Consider the following 17,390-nt stretch of genomic DNA (forward strand, 5'->3'; position numbering starts at 1 on the left):
TTTGTGATGTGTACGTATGTATACATCACGTAGGCATCAATTATGTGTACGACGTACGTATCAATTGTGTGTGTGACGTATAAATCAATGATGTCTAATTTTGATATTGGATGATAAGCAGAATAATGGAGATTGTCAGAATAGTCTCTGTGAGGAGACAACTGAGAATCTGAGGAGTTAAATATTTGCTGAAAGAGAACAGAGAGCAATGTCCTTCTTTATTCATCAATGGAAGAGGAGGTGACAACTCGGTATACAAGAAACAAACCCGAACACATTTTTTTTGCTTTGTATACCGAGTTTTGTATCTCCTTTCATTAACCCATACATTTATTTTTTGCTACTATAAATGGAAGTGTGATTATTAAAAAAAATATACACATTACACTTATTTTGGTACTCCTGCTTCTATTAATAATAGTACATTATTATTCCTCATAAATATGCTAAAACACTCAGAAATTTTGCTCCACCACCCCTACACTTTTTAGCGAAATTAGTATTAATTCACAAAAGTGTACTCTGTGTTTAGAATTAGACGCAGGGCATGTGTGATTAACTCGTTAGTATATTATTAAGGTTATTTGTGATTAAATTGATTAATACTTAATATAATTTTTTAAAAATAGAAATAAAATTATTTATAGGAAGAAGCAGTCAATTAAAATAATTTTAGAGAGAAGAATTAAGAAAGAAGGGAATTTTTGTAGGAAAGTTGTTTGAGCGGGCAGGCTGGGAGTGCATTGAAAAGCGATTGTCTGGATATGGTGCTGCTCAAGTTATTCCAACTTGCAAATATTTTATTATTCAAATATTGAAATCAATCTTTTTTCTTTTCATTAACTTACGAATTGGGTGTTCTCAAACTTACTAATCAAGAATTACTTCAAAATTAATAATCAAATATGTTTATTTATCCATTCTATTAACTCAAATAGTGCATGACAAATTTTGCATTTTGATGGCTCACCAAGTCTTAGTTTCTTTTAGATTTATGTCTCAATAAATAAATTTCAAATTGTAGTTTTTTTTTTTTTTTTTTTTTTTTAATTTTACAAATTTTAATAAGATTTAAAATATATTATTTCAATTTTACTTAAAATTGTCCGGACGTTAGCTTTTACCATTTTAAAAATAAAATCTTATCCCAAAACTTTCTTAACCATCAAAATTCAAATTCATGAACCAATATTTTACTAATTGCCCAACAAATAATTAATGGTAGATCGATCTAAAATCACAACAGTAATCAAAAAGATTTTTCAAAAAAAAAAAAAAAAAAAGGTGTAATTCTGAAGCTTCTGAAGAAGAGCTTATTCACTAAGTAGCCTTCCCCTTACAACTTTCTTTGTGTTTTCAATTTAAGAAGAAAAAGATATATAAAAAAAAAAAAAAGAGATTCTTATCTTCCCATTTAAAATCCCCTGCAGTTTCGTTGCATTTCAACCTATTGGTTCCTTTGTGGGTTTTCTTTTGTTTTTATTTCTCTCTATACATATACATATACATATACATACACCCCAGATATACGTATACATCATATCATGGGAATCGGATTTTTTGGAGGATGACATGCTCGTAATCTTCAGAATTTAGCTGCGAACCGAAAGCCCCTGCACGTGCAAGCCTCCCCGCCAAATACTTGACTTTACATTGTCATTCTGGTTTTCTTTTACAACGAAATTACCATTTTGCCCTCCATTTTGAAAAAAAGAAAAAAACCAAAAAAAGACACAGGCCCACATACTTCCTTTCTTTCTTTTTTTTTTTTTTAGCTCGTCGCCCAAAAGCACATATTCTTTTCGCTTTTACCCAAAAATCAAAATCCCACCAGCCAAACAAGTGCTTAAATATATATATATATATAAATAACGTGTATATATATGTATAGAGTACATTATAATTATCATGCAACAAATAACCCTGCGGCACCATTCAATACAATCCTGATGCAACATTTATTAGCATCTTCATTAGCACACCTACCCAATACACCATTTTTGTAAATAAATTTCAAAAAATTATCTGCTTTAATCCCCAAATTCCCAATTCGGTACTCCCTCACTAAATAATTAATTTCAAATCAAATTTCAAAATTGTAGATTTCTATTTCTTAATCCGAAATCGAATTAGAGAAAAAAAAAATAAGTATTATTTATTATCTTTAATGTATAAAATTTGATGGGTCACTCAGAAAGATAATAAATAATATTACCCAAAATCATTTATATTATATTTTTCATTTAACGATTAAGTTATTTTAATGGATTAAAAAAAATTTCGGCTGATAAAAAACAGGGGTATAAGCGTCCTTTCACCTAGAATCTACCCCTGCGCCAAACATGCAAACGACAATGGTAACCTCCTCATATGGGATTGTGGACCCAATGGCTATCTTGTAAATAAGTGGAGAATGAGGGGTAAATAGGTAAACAAAGATGCCAATTCAAAAATTAAAAAAAAAAAAAAAAGATTTATATACGAGAGAGAGAAAGGGAGGATGGTTGTGGACTCGTCGTAGAACGGCTTGTAGTTGCCTTAGCTTTGCATATTTCTCTTTTTTTGTTTTTAAATTTTTATTTTTTAGAACTTTTTTTCGCTTTATATCTGTACTTTACTTTGTTCTCTAGCTTCTCTCCTTCTTCTCCTTCTTCTTCTTCTTCTTCTTTCATCTCTGTCGAGACTGTGATTTACCCGGGAAAGCTTCTTCAACAATGGCGGACATTACCCACCTCCCAATGGAACAGCTTCAAGACCTTGAATATTGCATAGACTCTAACCCTCCTTGGGGTATGTATATATTTGTGTATGTCTGTGCGTATTTTCCTCTCCTTCTTCTTTTCAAACTATGTCATTATGGGTCTTCGTGTTGCTGCTGCAGAGTTTCATGGATATTAAGATGTTGTTGAAAGTGGATGTCTTTATGGGTATTGAGAATGTTTGTCATTTCTCTGCGAATACAAGTTGAAGCTTTTTAACATTATAAAAATTTTCAGTTTGAGAAAATAAAAAGATATTTTTTTATAGACGTTTTGTAAGGAGGATTGTCGGTTTTGGTCAAAAAGCAGACTTGCTTAAAGAATATTAATTGTGTGACTGAGTTTTGAACGTTTGTTCTTCCTCATTTATGAAGTTGTCTGGTTTCTGGTTATGTTTTATTTTTTTTGGAAATCCAAAACGATTCAAAACCTTGCATAATGGGTTGGATATCCTGAATCAATTTTCACATCCAAAGGCTTTTCCTTTTTATTTTCTTCTGCTTTCTCGTGGTTTATCAGATTTTAATTGGCAATTTTCTGCTCTCTGGTCTCCTGGGAAATGTACTTCAATCATCCACATTTGAATAACCATGTCTGATATGTGCTAACAATGGAGTTTTCTTTTAGAAAGGAAAGCTCTTTTTCCTCTTTGACCCCAGAGCTTATATATGTTCTGCTTAATTAATTATCTATCTCATGTTATTTATTAGTCAAAATTTTACTCACTAAAGAAATGCTGGCTTCAAAGTTTCTTCTATTAAGAAACTGGATTTAGTCAAGATATCAGATGTAAATGGATTTTCGTGCTTTGGTGAAATGCTGAAAGGGAAATAATGAAGATAACATGGTAATCAGGACCTCAACTAGGAATTTGTGAGTTGAAAAAATGGAATACAAGAGAAAATTTTTTGGAGATCTCCCAGTACTGTATAGTTGCCTAGTCTAATGGCTATGGCTGTGATTTGCCTAGTTGCCTAGTCTTGTCCATGACATTAAGTTGAAGGCCTGTAAATTTTCTACCTTATCATTGAGTTAAATTTGTTAGTTTCTCATACTTATGTCCAGTCAAAGCTTCATCTTGCAGCTGAAACTGTAATTCTCGCATTTCAAAACTACATCCTGATGCTTGGAACAAGTGTAATGATCCCATCTCTACTAGTTCCAGCAATGGGTGGAAGTGATGTAAGCTGGTTTTCTATTACTTCTCCTTTCTATTTAACTTGCATTATCTTTTATCAGTAAAGTTTTCTATTAGTTTTAGTAGTTTGTAGTCTAGACATGGTTTAATCGATAACTATGAAAACATTGTCTCTGATCTCTTCTAGTTTTTCGTTTTCTTCTCCATCAATCTGCTAGGGCGATAAAGCACGTGTAATACAGACTCTACTGTTTGTAGCTGGCCTTAATACACTTCTCCAAGCACTATTTGGAACCAGACTGCCAGCAGTAGTTGGAGGCTCCTTTGCTTATATTGTTCCTATAGCTTATATAATCAGTGATTCTTCATTGCAACGGATAAGCGATCATCATGAAGTAAGTTCTCCAGTTCTCCCTTCTTTGCTCCCTCTGGCATCGACAATAAATAAAGATCATGTTTTTAATATGTTCTGCATTGCATTTAATTACTTTGTTATTTGGTAGGGTAATTGAAAGAGATCTTGCCATGTCATTGGTTTGCAGAGATTTATACAAACAATGCGGGCTATCCAAGGAGCGCTAATTGTAGCCTCGAGCATACAAATCATCCTAGGTTACAGCCAACTTTGGGGTCTCTTTTCAAGGTACATTAATAGCATTCGAGATTCAAATATGTGATGAAATGATTAAATTATCTGTTTGCAATTTGTTTTTAACAGTTTGGGATTTGAATCCAGGTTTTTCAGTCCTCTCGGTATGGCACCAGTGGTCGGATTGGTTGGCCTCGGATTGTTTCAGCGAGGATTTCCAATGGTATGTTTTGCTACTAAATGAATTTCATGAGTCATGGGATACACATTTGAATTATCTCTTGGGATTTGTTGATGCTTGCTTGGTTTCTTCGTCTTTCCTGCTCATCTTTTTAACATTTACAAAGATGTGTTGAAATCGTTCAGTTGGGAAACTGTGTTGAAATCGGGCTACCAATGCTGTTGTTGATCATCGGACTCTCACAAGTAAGATTTCTTATAATTTTCGCTAAAAAGAGTCTACTATCAAATTATCATTTCTGACTTCCACATTCTCTGTGTTTTGTGCATTGCAGTATCTGAAGCATGTGAGACCATTTAGAGATCTCCCAATCTTCGAAAGATTTCCAGTATTGTTCTGTGTGGCAATTGTTTGGATTTATTCCGTTATATTAACTGCCAGCGGAGCTTACCGGGATAAGCCAAATGCAACTCAAGTCAGTTGTCGAACTGACAAAGCAAATCTTATATCCACTGCTCCATGGTATGTATATCAGAATTTAGCTTCTTATATCTTATCTTGATTGCATTATTTTTATAATTTCAGGAGTTCATGTTTGCCTATTATTCAGGTTTAAGTTCCCGTATCCTCTGCAATGGGGCCCACCTACCTTTTCAGCCGGTCATTCATTTGCTATGATGTCTGCTGTCCTTGTATCAATGGTTGAGGTATGTATCTTCAATTCCCATCAGTTGCTAAAATTGTTATCCTGAAGGTGTACAAGATCACATATGAGTGGATCATGATCAGCAAACAACAATGTTCTTTGGCGTTGCAGCCATTTTAAAGTTGTTTTATGCGAGATCATGCTTGTAAGTTATTGAAAAATAAAACTTTTGAGTTTTTGTAATAAACTTTAAATTCATGCTGCAGTCGACTGGAGCATATAAAGCAGCCTCTCGATTGGCAATTGCCACTCCACCTCCCGCTTATGTCTTGAGTCGAGGTATTGGGTGGCAGGTGAGTTAGACATCATCGTTCTTTTCTTTTTGTGTATTTATTTATCCGTTAAGCTCAGTCGTAAACAATCTCACGCATCTAAAATGAGATTACGTATTTACCTCTTCCAGAAAAATGTACTTTTCTATGATAACGTTCCACATGCCAAGTTAATTATATCGACTTTGTTTTTCTTTAATTCTATGCATGGGGGAGAGGGGAATGAAACTTTGTTAATCAAATTTTCAGGGTATTGGCATCTTGCTTGATGGTCTTTTCGGAACTGGCACTGGTTCTACTGTTTCTGTGTAAGTCACATTTCTCAGTGAAGCTTGCTCTTGAAGTTATTCTGTTCTTTTCCGAACAAGTGACTTACCGTAGACTGACTGACTGTACATATTTCAGGGAAAATGTAGGACTTCTCGGACTCACACGGGTTGGAAGTCGAAGAGTTGTTCAAATATCTGCTGCCTTCATGATATTCTTCTCTACCTTAGGTTTGTTATTATCTTGAAATTTAGATCTCAATATGGTCCTGGCTGTCGTATTGATCAGTACTCATAACAAATTCAAATTTTATTCATCTGCAGGAAAATTTGGAGCTGTATTTGCATCTATACCGCTCCCCATATTTGCTGCATTATACTGTGTTCTGTTTGGACTTGTGGGTATGTATGTTTTTTGTTTATTCTGTATTTGTCCATTTCCCTACATGACTCTTCCTTCGCTTGTTTGGCAGCTTCAGTTGGATTATCATTCCTTCAATTCACAAATATGAACTCTATGCGAAACCTCATCATTACTGGCCTTTCGCTTTTTCTTGGGATATCCGTCCCACAATTCTTCAACGAGTATTGGAATGCTGAACAACGAGGTCTTGTCCATACTAATGCAGGATGGGTAATTTTTAACTTCAAAATTCCAGTATTTCTTGCAAGAATGTATCTTTGTGTTAGTAGACGGATTGAGCAAACATTGGAAAACAGTATTAATTGCAAACACCACTTCTAGTACTTGTAGATGATGGTACTTGAAGATTGTAGTCATTATTTTTTATTCGTTCCCCCTAAAATGTCAACCTTTGTATGGTTTTCCAGTTCAATGCATTCTTGAATACGATATTCTCATCCCCAGCAACAGTTGGATTGATCGTGGCTGTGTTGCTGGACAACACATTGGAGGTAGAGAAGTCGAAGAAAGACAGAGGAATGCCGTGGTGGGTGAAGTTCAGAACATTCCGAGGAGATAACAGGAACGAGGAGTTCTACACGCTGCCATTTAATCTTAACAGGTTCTTTCCACCAACATAAGCGAGAAGATGAGCTTCTACTCAACGAACCAACAATCCGGTATAGAGTTTAGCTCGAAGGATGAGAGAAACATTTTGACAGATGCTCCGAGTACAATGTCAAATTTTTTTTTTTTTTTGAGTCCATGTTCAAATTAAGGGTAGGATTTGTAGATTCATTTGATCTATATGCTCTTTCTGTAGATGCAATAAGGGGAAAAAAAATGGAAAAAAAAAAAAAAAATCATCTGATTCAATTTCCCACCACCTTTTTGTTCTATTATTTTGGTATTCTCAATATTTTATAATCAAATTATTTATGGAGAAGTAATTTAATTTTCTAGTACTTGTATTTAAGAAAGCTAAAAATCAACCATTATCAGAAAATAAAAAAATTAATTTAAAGAGTTTGAAGGCAGTTGTTATTAGTGAAGGATGTTATAGTAATTATACTTGTAAATGCCAAGACACATTCCAACCCTTCTTCTTCTTCTTCTTCCTCCTCCCACCCTCTCCCCATTTTTCTTCTTCTTCTTTCTCACACTAATCTTCGGTTATTGAGTAAACATGGCTGCGGTGCCTGTTCCGAGAACAAGTGCGCTAATGATCCTTAATGGTGCCACTCCGACAGCCTTTCCATCTTCGTCACCGCCACCAATTTTCACTCCCCCAACTATGCTCTGCCAACGACAATGGCGGCTGGTGCAACCCGCGTCGCCCCACTTCGATCTCGCCATGCCAATGTTCCTCATTATCCCTGACTAATCGCACTGGAATCGTCCCTGATTCTTACCAAGGTTAGTGGGAGGAGGAAAAAGAAGAGGAAGAAGAAGAAGAAGAAGAAAAGGACAAGAACAAGAAGAAAAAGACAGTTTCTTTGTCTTCTTTTTCTGTACCAGTAGGCAGTAATCGCTTTCCCTTATTATCCAATCAGAACTTCAGCAACCCTCTGAGCAGCAGAGAATCCGTGCTGGAATCGTCCCTGCTTCTTACCAAGGTTAGTGGGAGGAGGAAAAAGAAGAGGAAGAAGAAGAAGAAGAAAAGAACAAGAACAAGAACAAGAACAAGAAGAAAAAGACAGTCTCTTTGTCTTCTTTTTCTGTACCAGTAGGCAGTAATCGCTTTCCCTTATTATCCAATCAGAACTTCAGCAAACCTCTGAGCCGCAGAGAATCCGTGAATCAAGTTCTAGCAAAGATTCCAACTGGGTTTTTCTTAAAGCCCCCATTCATGGAAGCCTCGTCTCCCATCTTTGCTCAACAGAAAACCCGCCTGCAAGACCTCACCGAAGCATAACAAGAAGAACTTCGTCACTACTTTAATGGTGTCCGCCACTCTTCGCTCTACTGCCTTCAAGGAAGACACCTACTTCGTCTTTCACCTAAACTCCTCGGAGAAGAAAGCGCTGCAAGAGCTTTTCCTTTTTTTAATCAAGATTTAGGAATTTGATTGGTTCTTTTTTTAATTTGTTTACCGATTTCAACCGGTTCATATATAAATTTTTTAATATCATTGTAATATTTTAATAAAGATAGTTATTTTTTGCTCTAATATTTTATTGGATGATTTGTATAATAATTTATTAATATTTAAATTTAAATATATTTAAATAATAGTATAGTAATATATAATAATAACAGTTATTTTATTTGAATTTACAGTATTTGTATATTTAATTAAATTGTTTATTTTATTTTTTTTTATTGTATACAATAATTAAATAAAAAATTAAAAAATATATGTAATATTAAATATAAACATATAATTAAATATATACATATATAATATATTATATAATTAAAGAGATGTATATATATATAAACAAGTAAATATATTATTGTATCGGCCCGTTCTTTTTTTATTTCTAATGGCGTAGTTTATAACAAATTCATGATCAAATATGAAAATTTCGTTTCAAATCAATCATGCACATAGAAACATTATCACAATCTACTATTCAGAGTCAAGATAGACCGGTAATCATATATGTACATCACGTGAAATACAACCGTATACACTATCAACAGACATACTATCTACTTTACAACCAATTTTTACACATTCAATTCTATCAATAAAGATCTTTATTCTGTTGCTCTATACGCTAGGCTTGAAAACCAGTAACTCCAATCCCGACTTTATTCATACATCATCTGTGAATAATAGAGGTTGAGTTCATATAACTCAGTACAGTAAAAATTAAGTTACAAATATGATATGCACAAATATGAAACCCAGTATTTCTATATGTACCATATCACCGAACTTAAGCCTACCTTGTTATCACTATGGGACTACGCAGGACTAAAACGTACCCCGATATCTTAAATATCATGCATACCATGTGTGACCGTCCCCAATGTCACCCCAAACGTATAAATATTCACACCCGTCATCAGTATCAGCGACCACCAATAAACCGGCTATCTCTTGACCCATAATAGGCCACACACATACACAGATACTATCCTTTATATTCACCAATATCAGCGACCAAATCCATTCCCGTCAGAGTCTCCCGACCATCACCACCATCGGCGATCAACTTACTTTTTCCTAGGTAGCGATAACCAATATTGGCATCCCCCAATGCTACCGACTCAACACAATATCATCATGTCCTTACTCCCCCACCTTATCTTGAAGCTTTCTTATACCTTTAACCTGTATACCTAAACTACACTCGTCTCCCCATAAGACATGCATTAACACTTAATACACTCACACCTGTAACGTTCCCTTGCCAATTACCAAATTTATAGCAGCTATACCAACCTATATACAACACATACCCTCACACCACACAGCTACACCACTCATCCCCTCGTCCTACACAGAGACACCCCCATACCTTTATTCCGACACTTCATTCCCACGGTCTACGGCCTCTTTTTCCTCCTCCCAAATTTTTTACATCCATACGCACTACTTCCTCCCTTACACATATTTACCTCACTCACCAAATCCCTTCTTCTCTCCCCCTCCACGGCCTACTCTAGGTACTCCACTCTCAAATACTGAAATCACCTCACTCTCCTCTCGTGGTCCCCTCCGTAAACCTCCATTCGTACTCACACAACATCTCCTCTTCCTCACGGATCGTACTTACGCACACCGCACTCCTTCCTTTCTCTCCTCCCACGGCCTAGCCTCCTCCATACGCCCTCACTCACACACAACATCTCCTCTCCCTCACAGACCGCACTCACACACACCGCACTCCTTCCTTTCTCTCCTTCCGCGGCCTAACCTCCTCCATACGCCCCCGCTCACACACAACATCTCCTCTCCCTCACAGACCGCACTCACACATACCACAATCCTTCTTTTCTCTCCTCCCGCGGCCTAACCTCCTCCATATGCCCCCGCTCACACACATCTCCTCTTCCTCACAGACCGCACTCACACACACCGCACTCCTTCCTTTCTCTCCTCCCGCGGCCTAACCTCCTCCATACGCCCCCGATCACACACAACATCTCCTCTCCCTCACAGACATCACTCACATACACCGCACTCCTTCCTTTCTCTCCTCCCGCGGCCTAACCTCCTCCATATGCCCCCGCTCACACACGACATCTCCTCTTCCTCATAGACTGCACTCACACACATCGCACTCCTTCATTTCTCTCCTCCCGCGGCCTAACCTCCTCCATACGCCCCCGATCACACACGACCTCACCTCTCCATACGCCCCCGCTCACACACGACCTCACCTCTCCCTCACAGACCTGTCTTCCACGCCACATTTCTTATTCTCTCTCCTTCTGCGGTCTCCTCCACACACCTCCACTCACATTCATATAAACTCCTCCACCTACAACAAATTTTCAAATCCACATCAACTAACAGGAAACTTAAAATTACCGTACCTCCCATTTCCATCTTCCTTCCTCTCGCTGATCACACTGTCACCGTCCTCTTTCTTCTTCTCTCTCTCTTCTCGTTCCTCTTCGCTCCAACTCCTCTCTCTCTATTTCTCGAACGTTCTTTTCCCTCCCCGCTCTCTCTCTTTTCTGTTTTCTCTTTTCTTTTTCTTTTTCCTCCTTTTTTTTCTTTCCCTTCTCCTATTTATATCTCACCTGCCTCTCAAAACGATGTCGTTTCTCCTTGTTTTTTTTCTTCAGTTACTACAATTATACACATATAAATAATTAAAATATTACATACATGAAAATATTTGCTAGAGAGAATGGGAATTTGTGAGAGAAAAATAAAAAATTATTAAGTTGCAGGTTTGAGTGGAAGAAAGATAATTTAGTAAATAAATTTTTTTTAAAAGATATAATAAAAAAAAATAATCGAACCATCATAAAAATATCGAACCAATAGTTTAAAAAAATTATGATATTGAAAATTATAACTTAATTAGTAAAACATTATACTATGTGTTTAAAAATGTAAACAAATAAAAAAAACATAAAACAATTATACCATAAATACCTTTTTAAAAGAAAAAAAAAATTAGGATATAGGGATTTGATGGATTCTTTTTTTTTTAATTTATTTATCAGTCATATAAATTTTTTATATATAAATTTTTTAAATATAATGTCAAATATTATTTTATATATAATATTTAATTTATAACTAAATTAATACGTAAATAAATTTGATACATTTTAATTAATGATATTAGTAATAAATAATGACTAAAGTAAATTTTTTAAAAAAATATAAAGATTGATTTGAATCAAAATTTTTTGGGATAAGGTCTTATATTAGGAGGTTCTGGAGCAGCACAATTTTTCAATCCAATTTATTCTACCTTTTCATTAGGATTTGTTCTTGCTCGTACACCCTTATTCTATTAAAATTTTATTTTGTTGCTGTTGAGAGTTCCTTATTTAATTATATTTGTTGTAATGTTCATGAATTATTTAGATTATTAGAGATTTAATCCCTGAACCATTGGGGATAGGATTATTTCGTACAAATATTTTAATCAACTAATATATACGAAATTGAAAATCACCAAGAAACAAGAAAAGTTAATTACCAAAATGGAGTCTATGGATCACATAACTCGGGTTTATTTTTCACTAAAAAAAAAAATAAAGTGTAATGTAGATGGGTTTAAAAGACTCTAGATTTTAGTGTCAATGGATTTAGTTATTACAGATCTTTTAAACTCGCAAGTGAAAAAATTTAGTTTTATGTAGATATACATATATATATATATATATCGTAGAATTTGAAAAGCATTCCGGAAATTTCAGAAGTTGACACCACATACTCATTTCCTTTTGTTTGTATTTGTTTCTGTAAAGCAGGTCAAAGAAGGTGGTGTTTGGGTAGCATCAAATGTCAATGGGGAACGACACGACCTGGGTGGGGAAGAAGCCTCTGAGACGCATCGGGGGCATGTCAGATGCCCTCTCCATTGCTGCAGATCTCGGCTTCTCCGTTGCCCGACCTCCTTCCCAGGTACCATCTCCCTCTAAACTCACCAGTTCCGAAATGTAGTTCTTCAAATTTAGGGTCTTATTCTCCATAATTTTGGAATTCGTCAACTGAGTTCATTAATTTGTTGTTATGCTCGTATTGGGTGTTATATTTTTTTTGGGTGCCTTATGGGTTTCTGTTAATTTCTGAGCACCCTGATTAGGGCCATATGTTCAGTCATAGAAGAAGAAAATTACTTAATTTGCAGGCTAGATTGTTACTTGCTTGCGGCATTTATCCCAATTCAAAAACACCAGTATGATAGGGTAATTTTTGTTTTTTAATTTAGTAACTTTGAGATTCTAGAGGAGGGATTTAGTGATAATTGGGGAATCTCTGCTGAACAATAAATATTTAGTGTTAACCAATGAAGACTAGCGGTGAAGAAGTTGTTAAATCTTTGCTGAAGCATTTCCAAATACACCCATTTTCTCAAGTTCATTGTTTGTGCGGATTCATACAAGAAAGATATTGTTTTGTTAATGAATTTTAGGGTTTCATCTGGTACCTGGCTGAGAACATTTACAGTGTCTTAAAATGAACCTTTTAACAGAATCTAAGTCATATACTTTGAAATTTCTACCGGATTCTTTGGCTTCTCTTGTAGGAAGATCTCCAAAATTTATCTTCTGCAACAGGGGAAAAAGGTGATGATTTAATCAAGGTCTTAAGAGAGTTAACAACTGTGCAAAGAAAAATTGCAGACCTCCAAGTGGAACTTCAAGGTCGAAAGGTGAAGTTTCCTAGTTTCTCGTATCTTTTTATTGGAACAAAAGGGAATTAACTACAATGTGCACTTACAAGTAGCATGATTGCATTGCGCTTTATAACTAATCTGTTGAAGGTTAATTTCTTTCATGAAAAATTTAGGATGACAAGAATGTGGCCCATTTAACACACGTGAGTGAGATGGAAAAGAAGTGCGAGACCTTGGCAAGGATTACTACAATTCTGAAAGATGTTATTCAGAATAAGGTAATTTCTAAGGCGTTCTGATTTTACTTGGCTTCTTGACATGAATAGGATGTTTTCTGTCTTTATGCTAGAGATTCAACTCACAATATTTTATTTATGCATGCATACATAAGTAGATAACATGAGTTTGCATGTGAAAGGGACTTGGGCTTGTAAAAATTATAAATGGATTGTTTTTCCCCTCTAGATTTGGAATTGAAATTAACTGTCCGAAGTGTATGATTTGCTTATGCCTGAGATCTGTACTTTGTCTAGCTTCTCAGTCATTTATTATCTCTATTTCTGGTTATCTACTCTTTGCAGGAATTTTGTATTATTTTTTTATGTTTAATCTGATTATCCTTGCAAAGGGTTTCCTATTAATATTTTGGTTTCCTATGGGATGGGGGAATAGTTCATTTCATCATTCACTAAATTTATTTGTGATTCACATATGCTCTTGGCAAAAGCCCAGAGTTTCAATTTTTATGGGATACTTGAGGCTGCTTACTACTCTAGAACTCATGATTTATCAGATGAATCCCCATCCTCCAGATGCTACTCCTGTGCATGTAAAGAGACTGCTGATTTATGATGACTGCCTGAACAATCGTATATACCAAACACGTTTTGCTTTTAAATTCTACCATTATATTCACGTTAGAAAATTTTTTGTCAGGATCGCATTATAGCTCGACTTCAGCAACCATATTCACTAGATTGCATTCCTGTAGAAGCAGAATATCAGGTATGTCATCAAATGATATTCTCTACTAATTTGTAAGGAAAGCTTGGAATTGTTGGAGTAAGTCACTTCATTATTTTTCTCTTGTTTTTTGGAAACTTTGCTTTATTTCTTGTGAATTTGTACAAGCTTCTTGTTTTGTTTTTGTCAACCAATAACCTTGTAGTTTGTATTCAGGTTTACAGAATTCACATTACCATAACCAAACCAGCATCCTGCTTCAAGTGCTTAAGCAATGTTGTTGGCTTGTTCTCAAGATGCACTTTTGTTGAAACCAATTATATGTTTAGCTAAAATGCTCGCATATTGAGGCTGAGTTTTGCTAGGATATTTGAATATTCTTTCGATTAGTATTCATTCTAATCATAATTTGGTGATCCATAGAACATAGTTGATTTATGTCAGATTCAAAGGTTAAGTATTTTGTTTGAAGAGGTTTACAAACTTATTGAATTACAGAAATGGACTGTAAGGTAATAAAGGATGCCTTTTCTTTAACACGATCCTTTAACCTATAAGATCATCTTAAAATTGCACAGTAACATTTGTGGCAATGACAGTTTTGGGAAAAGTTGGTGGCGGTGATATTAATGTCTTCAATTTTTTAAAACGTTTGTTAAGACGGAGCACGTATGAAAAGTTGATTGTTTTCTTTGATCCTCTGACCTATGAGATCTTTAATTTCCCTGGTAATTATATTTGTGGTAGTCCAGACTCTTTTCTTCTGGGAAATTTGATGGCAGTATATTATAGCTCTTTTAGGTGGTTTTTAGAATTTTAAATGACATTAGACTGCTGATATTATGTAATGTTTTGGTATAAATATTATCAAAATATATATTTTAAGTCCTATATTTTCAAAGTCTTAATGGCTCCAATTCACTTGAGTCACAGCTTAGAAAATACCTGAATATTTCTAGTAGCTTAAAATTGCGTATATTTATCTGTTGTAGCCAAATGATTTCAACTTGGTAGAGATTGTCACTAAATTCTATGTTCTTGTATAAGTTGAAACATGTGTCTTCATTCCCTGTACTAGGAAAACACTTGATATGTGAGCACCTCTTTGTCTTGTTCTCTTTACAAATTAACAAATTTAAAGAGAAGCATACAGAAAATCAAAGTATGAAATGGCCCCATTGGGATGTCCGAATCACTAATTAGTAGTTAAGTTGTAAAAATATTTTGGTACTTGTTCATTATGTTATTTTTTCTCTGGAATTTGCAGAAACAATTCTCTGAGTTGCTGATGAAGGCTGCTAGTGATTATGGTGCCTTAACTGCATCTGTAGCAGATTTCCAATGGAGTCAAAATTTTAAGGAATCTCCATCAATTTGGGGGGTATGCGTATAGACTTATTTAATTACTTATTTTAGCATTTCGTTTGATACAGACATGGATGCTTTTTAGGTAGTACCGAATATCGCTAAGCGCTTATGCAGGCATGGATGGATACGGAACTTGATGATTAGCCACTTCAAAGTTTATAATTATTTGAAATCTTAAAATCGCATGAGAAGAAGATTTGATATGAAATGGAAAATTAAACCAAATGGCATGGATTTCCATGTAGATCTCTTTTGCGCTGTTTATAACTTCCTAAAATGCAACATTGTTGTTGAAATAGTCGCATGAAGGTAGTGCTGCATGGTGTGATCTTCATTTTGTTTACTTGATACAGGAGATGCTCCGCCCGATTCCTGTTGCTTTAGCATCATGTACTCGATTCTTTGAAGCTATGTCTGCAATGAGAGAATCATTTTCAACCCTTCAAAATTTGAGGGTGGGTAATTCGATGTCCTCATTGCCAACAACACCAGCCAAGGATGCATCTCAAAGGACCGGCGAGTCTGAGTGTGTTACTCCTCCACCATGGAGAAGCGAACCTAGCTTTGATGACTTATCGATCAGAAACGCGAGGAGGCAAGGACCAGAGCGGCAAGAAGCCGAGGATGAAAATAGTGAAGTGGGTGATTTCAATCAGGTTGATGGCACAAGCCAGAGAAGATTGTCTTGGCCTCCTTCAGTTAAAAAGAGTGGTAGTTAGTCAGGAGTGTGGATAAACTCATTTTCTAGTTTGTCTCAACTCTTTCTGTGTCTAAAGATTAAATTTCTACTTTGTTATTTTTAAATATTTGAATTGGTGTATGTCACCAGCACCACCATTAGTGGATCTGTGGATTTGCTGCGTAGCAGTAAATTAGACATGTTATTATTTTTAGTTTGGTAAATATTCACACACACACACACACACATATACACATATGATGCCATTGAAAAATCAGAAGAGATGGTTAGTTTTGAGATATGCCAACATATTCCTCTAATTTTTTATATCGTAATACATGTGTATGTATTTGCGCTTATGCTTATATATGTTTTATCTCACTCTTTTCGAAATCAACAAATACATTTAATCTTTTTTTTTTATTCTGTATCTACATGCGTATCTATCAGATTTTCATATGTGTGTTTTATATTGCTCTCCAAACACTTACATACGTGTTAATTTTGTCTGGTATTTTTATATATCATTATAGTTTTTGGTTAAATTTATACTTTAAAATTGCATGGCGTCCGATCATGTGATAAATTTGTATGTATGTACAAACATATATGTCTATGTTATTTTCCACAAATTATTAATCTATACTACGTTATGAATATGGAAATTAATATCAATTATATTAAACACGTATTATATAAAGATGAAATTATAATTGTATGTAATGTAAGGACAACCTTGAGATTGACGTTAATATGTGAAATAATTAAATATAAATTAATATAATTTTAATTAAAGGTAATAACTATTTTATTTAAAAATAAAAATAAAAATAAAATTAATTTCTTCGAACATCGTGATCCTCCTAATCCAGTCAGAAAAGTTATAATATATCGTTGGTTTAATTAATTAACATGAATGTTAATAATTATTAATTACGTTAAAAATTTATAGATAAGTTTGATTAGCTAATATTAATAAGTTAATTGTCTTAATCATACAAATATAAATTTAAAATCTATAAACATTAGTTAAGATATATATTATAATTATATGAATTCTAAAAAAATATATATGAATTATCCAAAAAAAAAATATATATATATATTAAATTATGACCTAATGACAACCATCCGTCACCTTCCACCACTATGTTACGATATATATATATATATATATAGAGCCCCGAAATCAATGAATGAATGATAATACATAATAAATCCACATAATTAATGTTCCAGTCACATGCCACCACCCACTGGTCTACAATTACTAGCCAAGTGAATTATATATATTATTAAATATAG

At 34.6% G+C, this 17,390-nt stretch overlaps 2 protein-coding genes and 1 long non-coding RNA gene across 3 annotated transcripts; 2 read left to right on the forward strand and 1 right to left on the reverse strand.

Moving 5' to 3' along the window:
- The first annotated feature begins 2,500 nt into the window (after positions 1–2,500).
- Positions 2,501–7,253, forward strand: LOC110808865 (Xanthine/uracil permease family protein). The gene is made up of 14 exons (XM_022034482.2): positions 2,501–2,790; positions 3,844–3,941; positions 4,116–4,292; positions 4,440–4,540; positions 4,634–4,709; positions 4,853–4,912; positions 5,002–5,189; positions 5,278–5,374; positions 5,580–5,666; positions 5,895–5,953; positions 6,051–6,142; positions 6,236–6,313; positions 6,385–6,545; positions 6,743–7,253. Exons 1-14 carry the CDS (start codon positions 2,715–2,717, stop codon positions 6,953–6,955), a joined length of 1,563 nt encoding a protein of 520 aa, XP_021890174.1. The 5' UTR covers positions 2,501–2,714; the 3' UTR covers positions 6,956–7,253.
- Positions 7,254–7,328: 75 nt separating this feature from the next.
- LOC148266679 (uncharacterized) lies at positions 7,329–8,459 on the reverse strand. The gene is made up of 2 exons (XR_015817729.1): positions 7,830–8,459; positions 7,329–7,715 (listed from the first exon to the last, which is right to left on the reverse strand). It is a non-coding gene; the product is annotated as an uncharacterized LOC148266679 (long non-coding RNA).
- Positions 8,460–12,119: 3,660 nt separating this feature from the next.
- Positions 12,120–16,299, forward strand: AUG2 (HAUS augmin-like complex subunit). Its single transcript, XM_022034454.2, has 6 exons — positions 12,120–12,360; positions 12,986–13,111; positions 13,249–13,353; positions 14,012–14,080; positions 15,306–15,419; positions 15,760–16,299. The coding sequence occupies exons 1-6, from the start codon at positions 12,238–12,240 to the stop codon at positions 16,123–16,125; spliced, it is 903 nt and encodes a 300-aa protein (XP_021890146.1). The 5' UTR covers positions 12,120–12,237; the 3' UTR covers positions 16,126–16,299.
- The last annotated feature ends 1,091 nt before the right edge of the window (positions 16,300–17,390 follow it).

Source organism: Carica papaya, chromosome 3, assembly GCF_054855325.1.
Source record: "Carica papaya isolate Zhongbai chromosome 3, ASM5485532v1, whole genome shotgun sequence".
NCBI lineage: Eukaryota > Viridiplantae > Streptophyta > Magnoliopsida > Brassicales > Caricaceae > Carica > Carica papaya.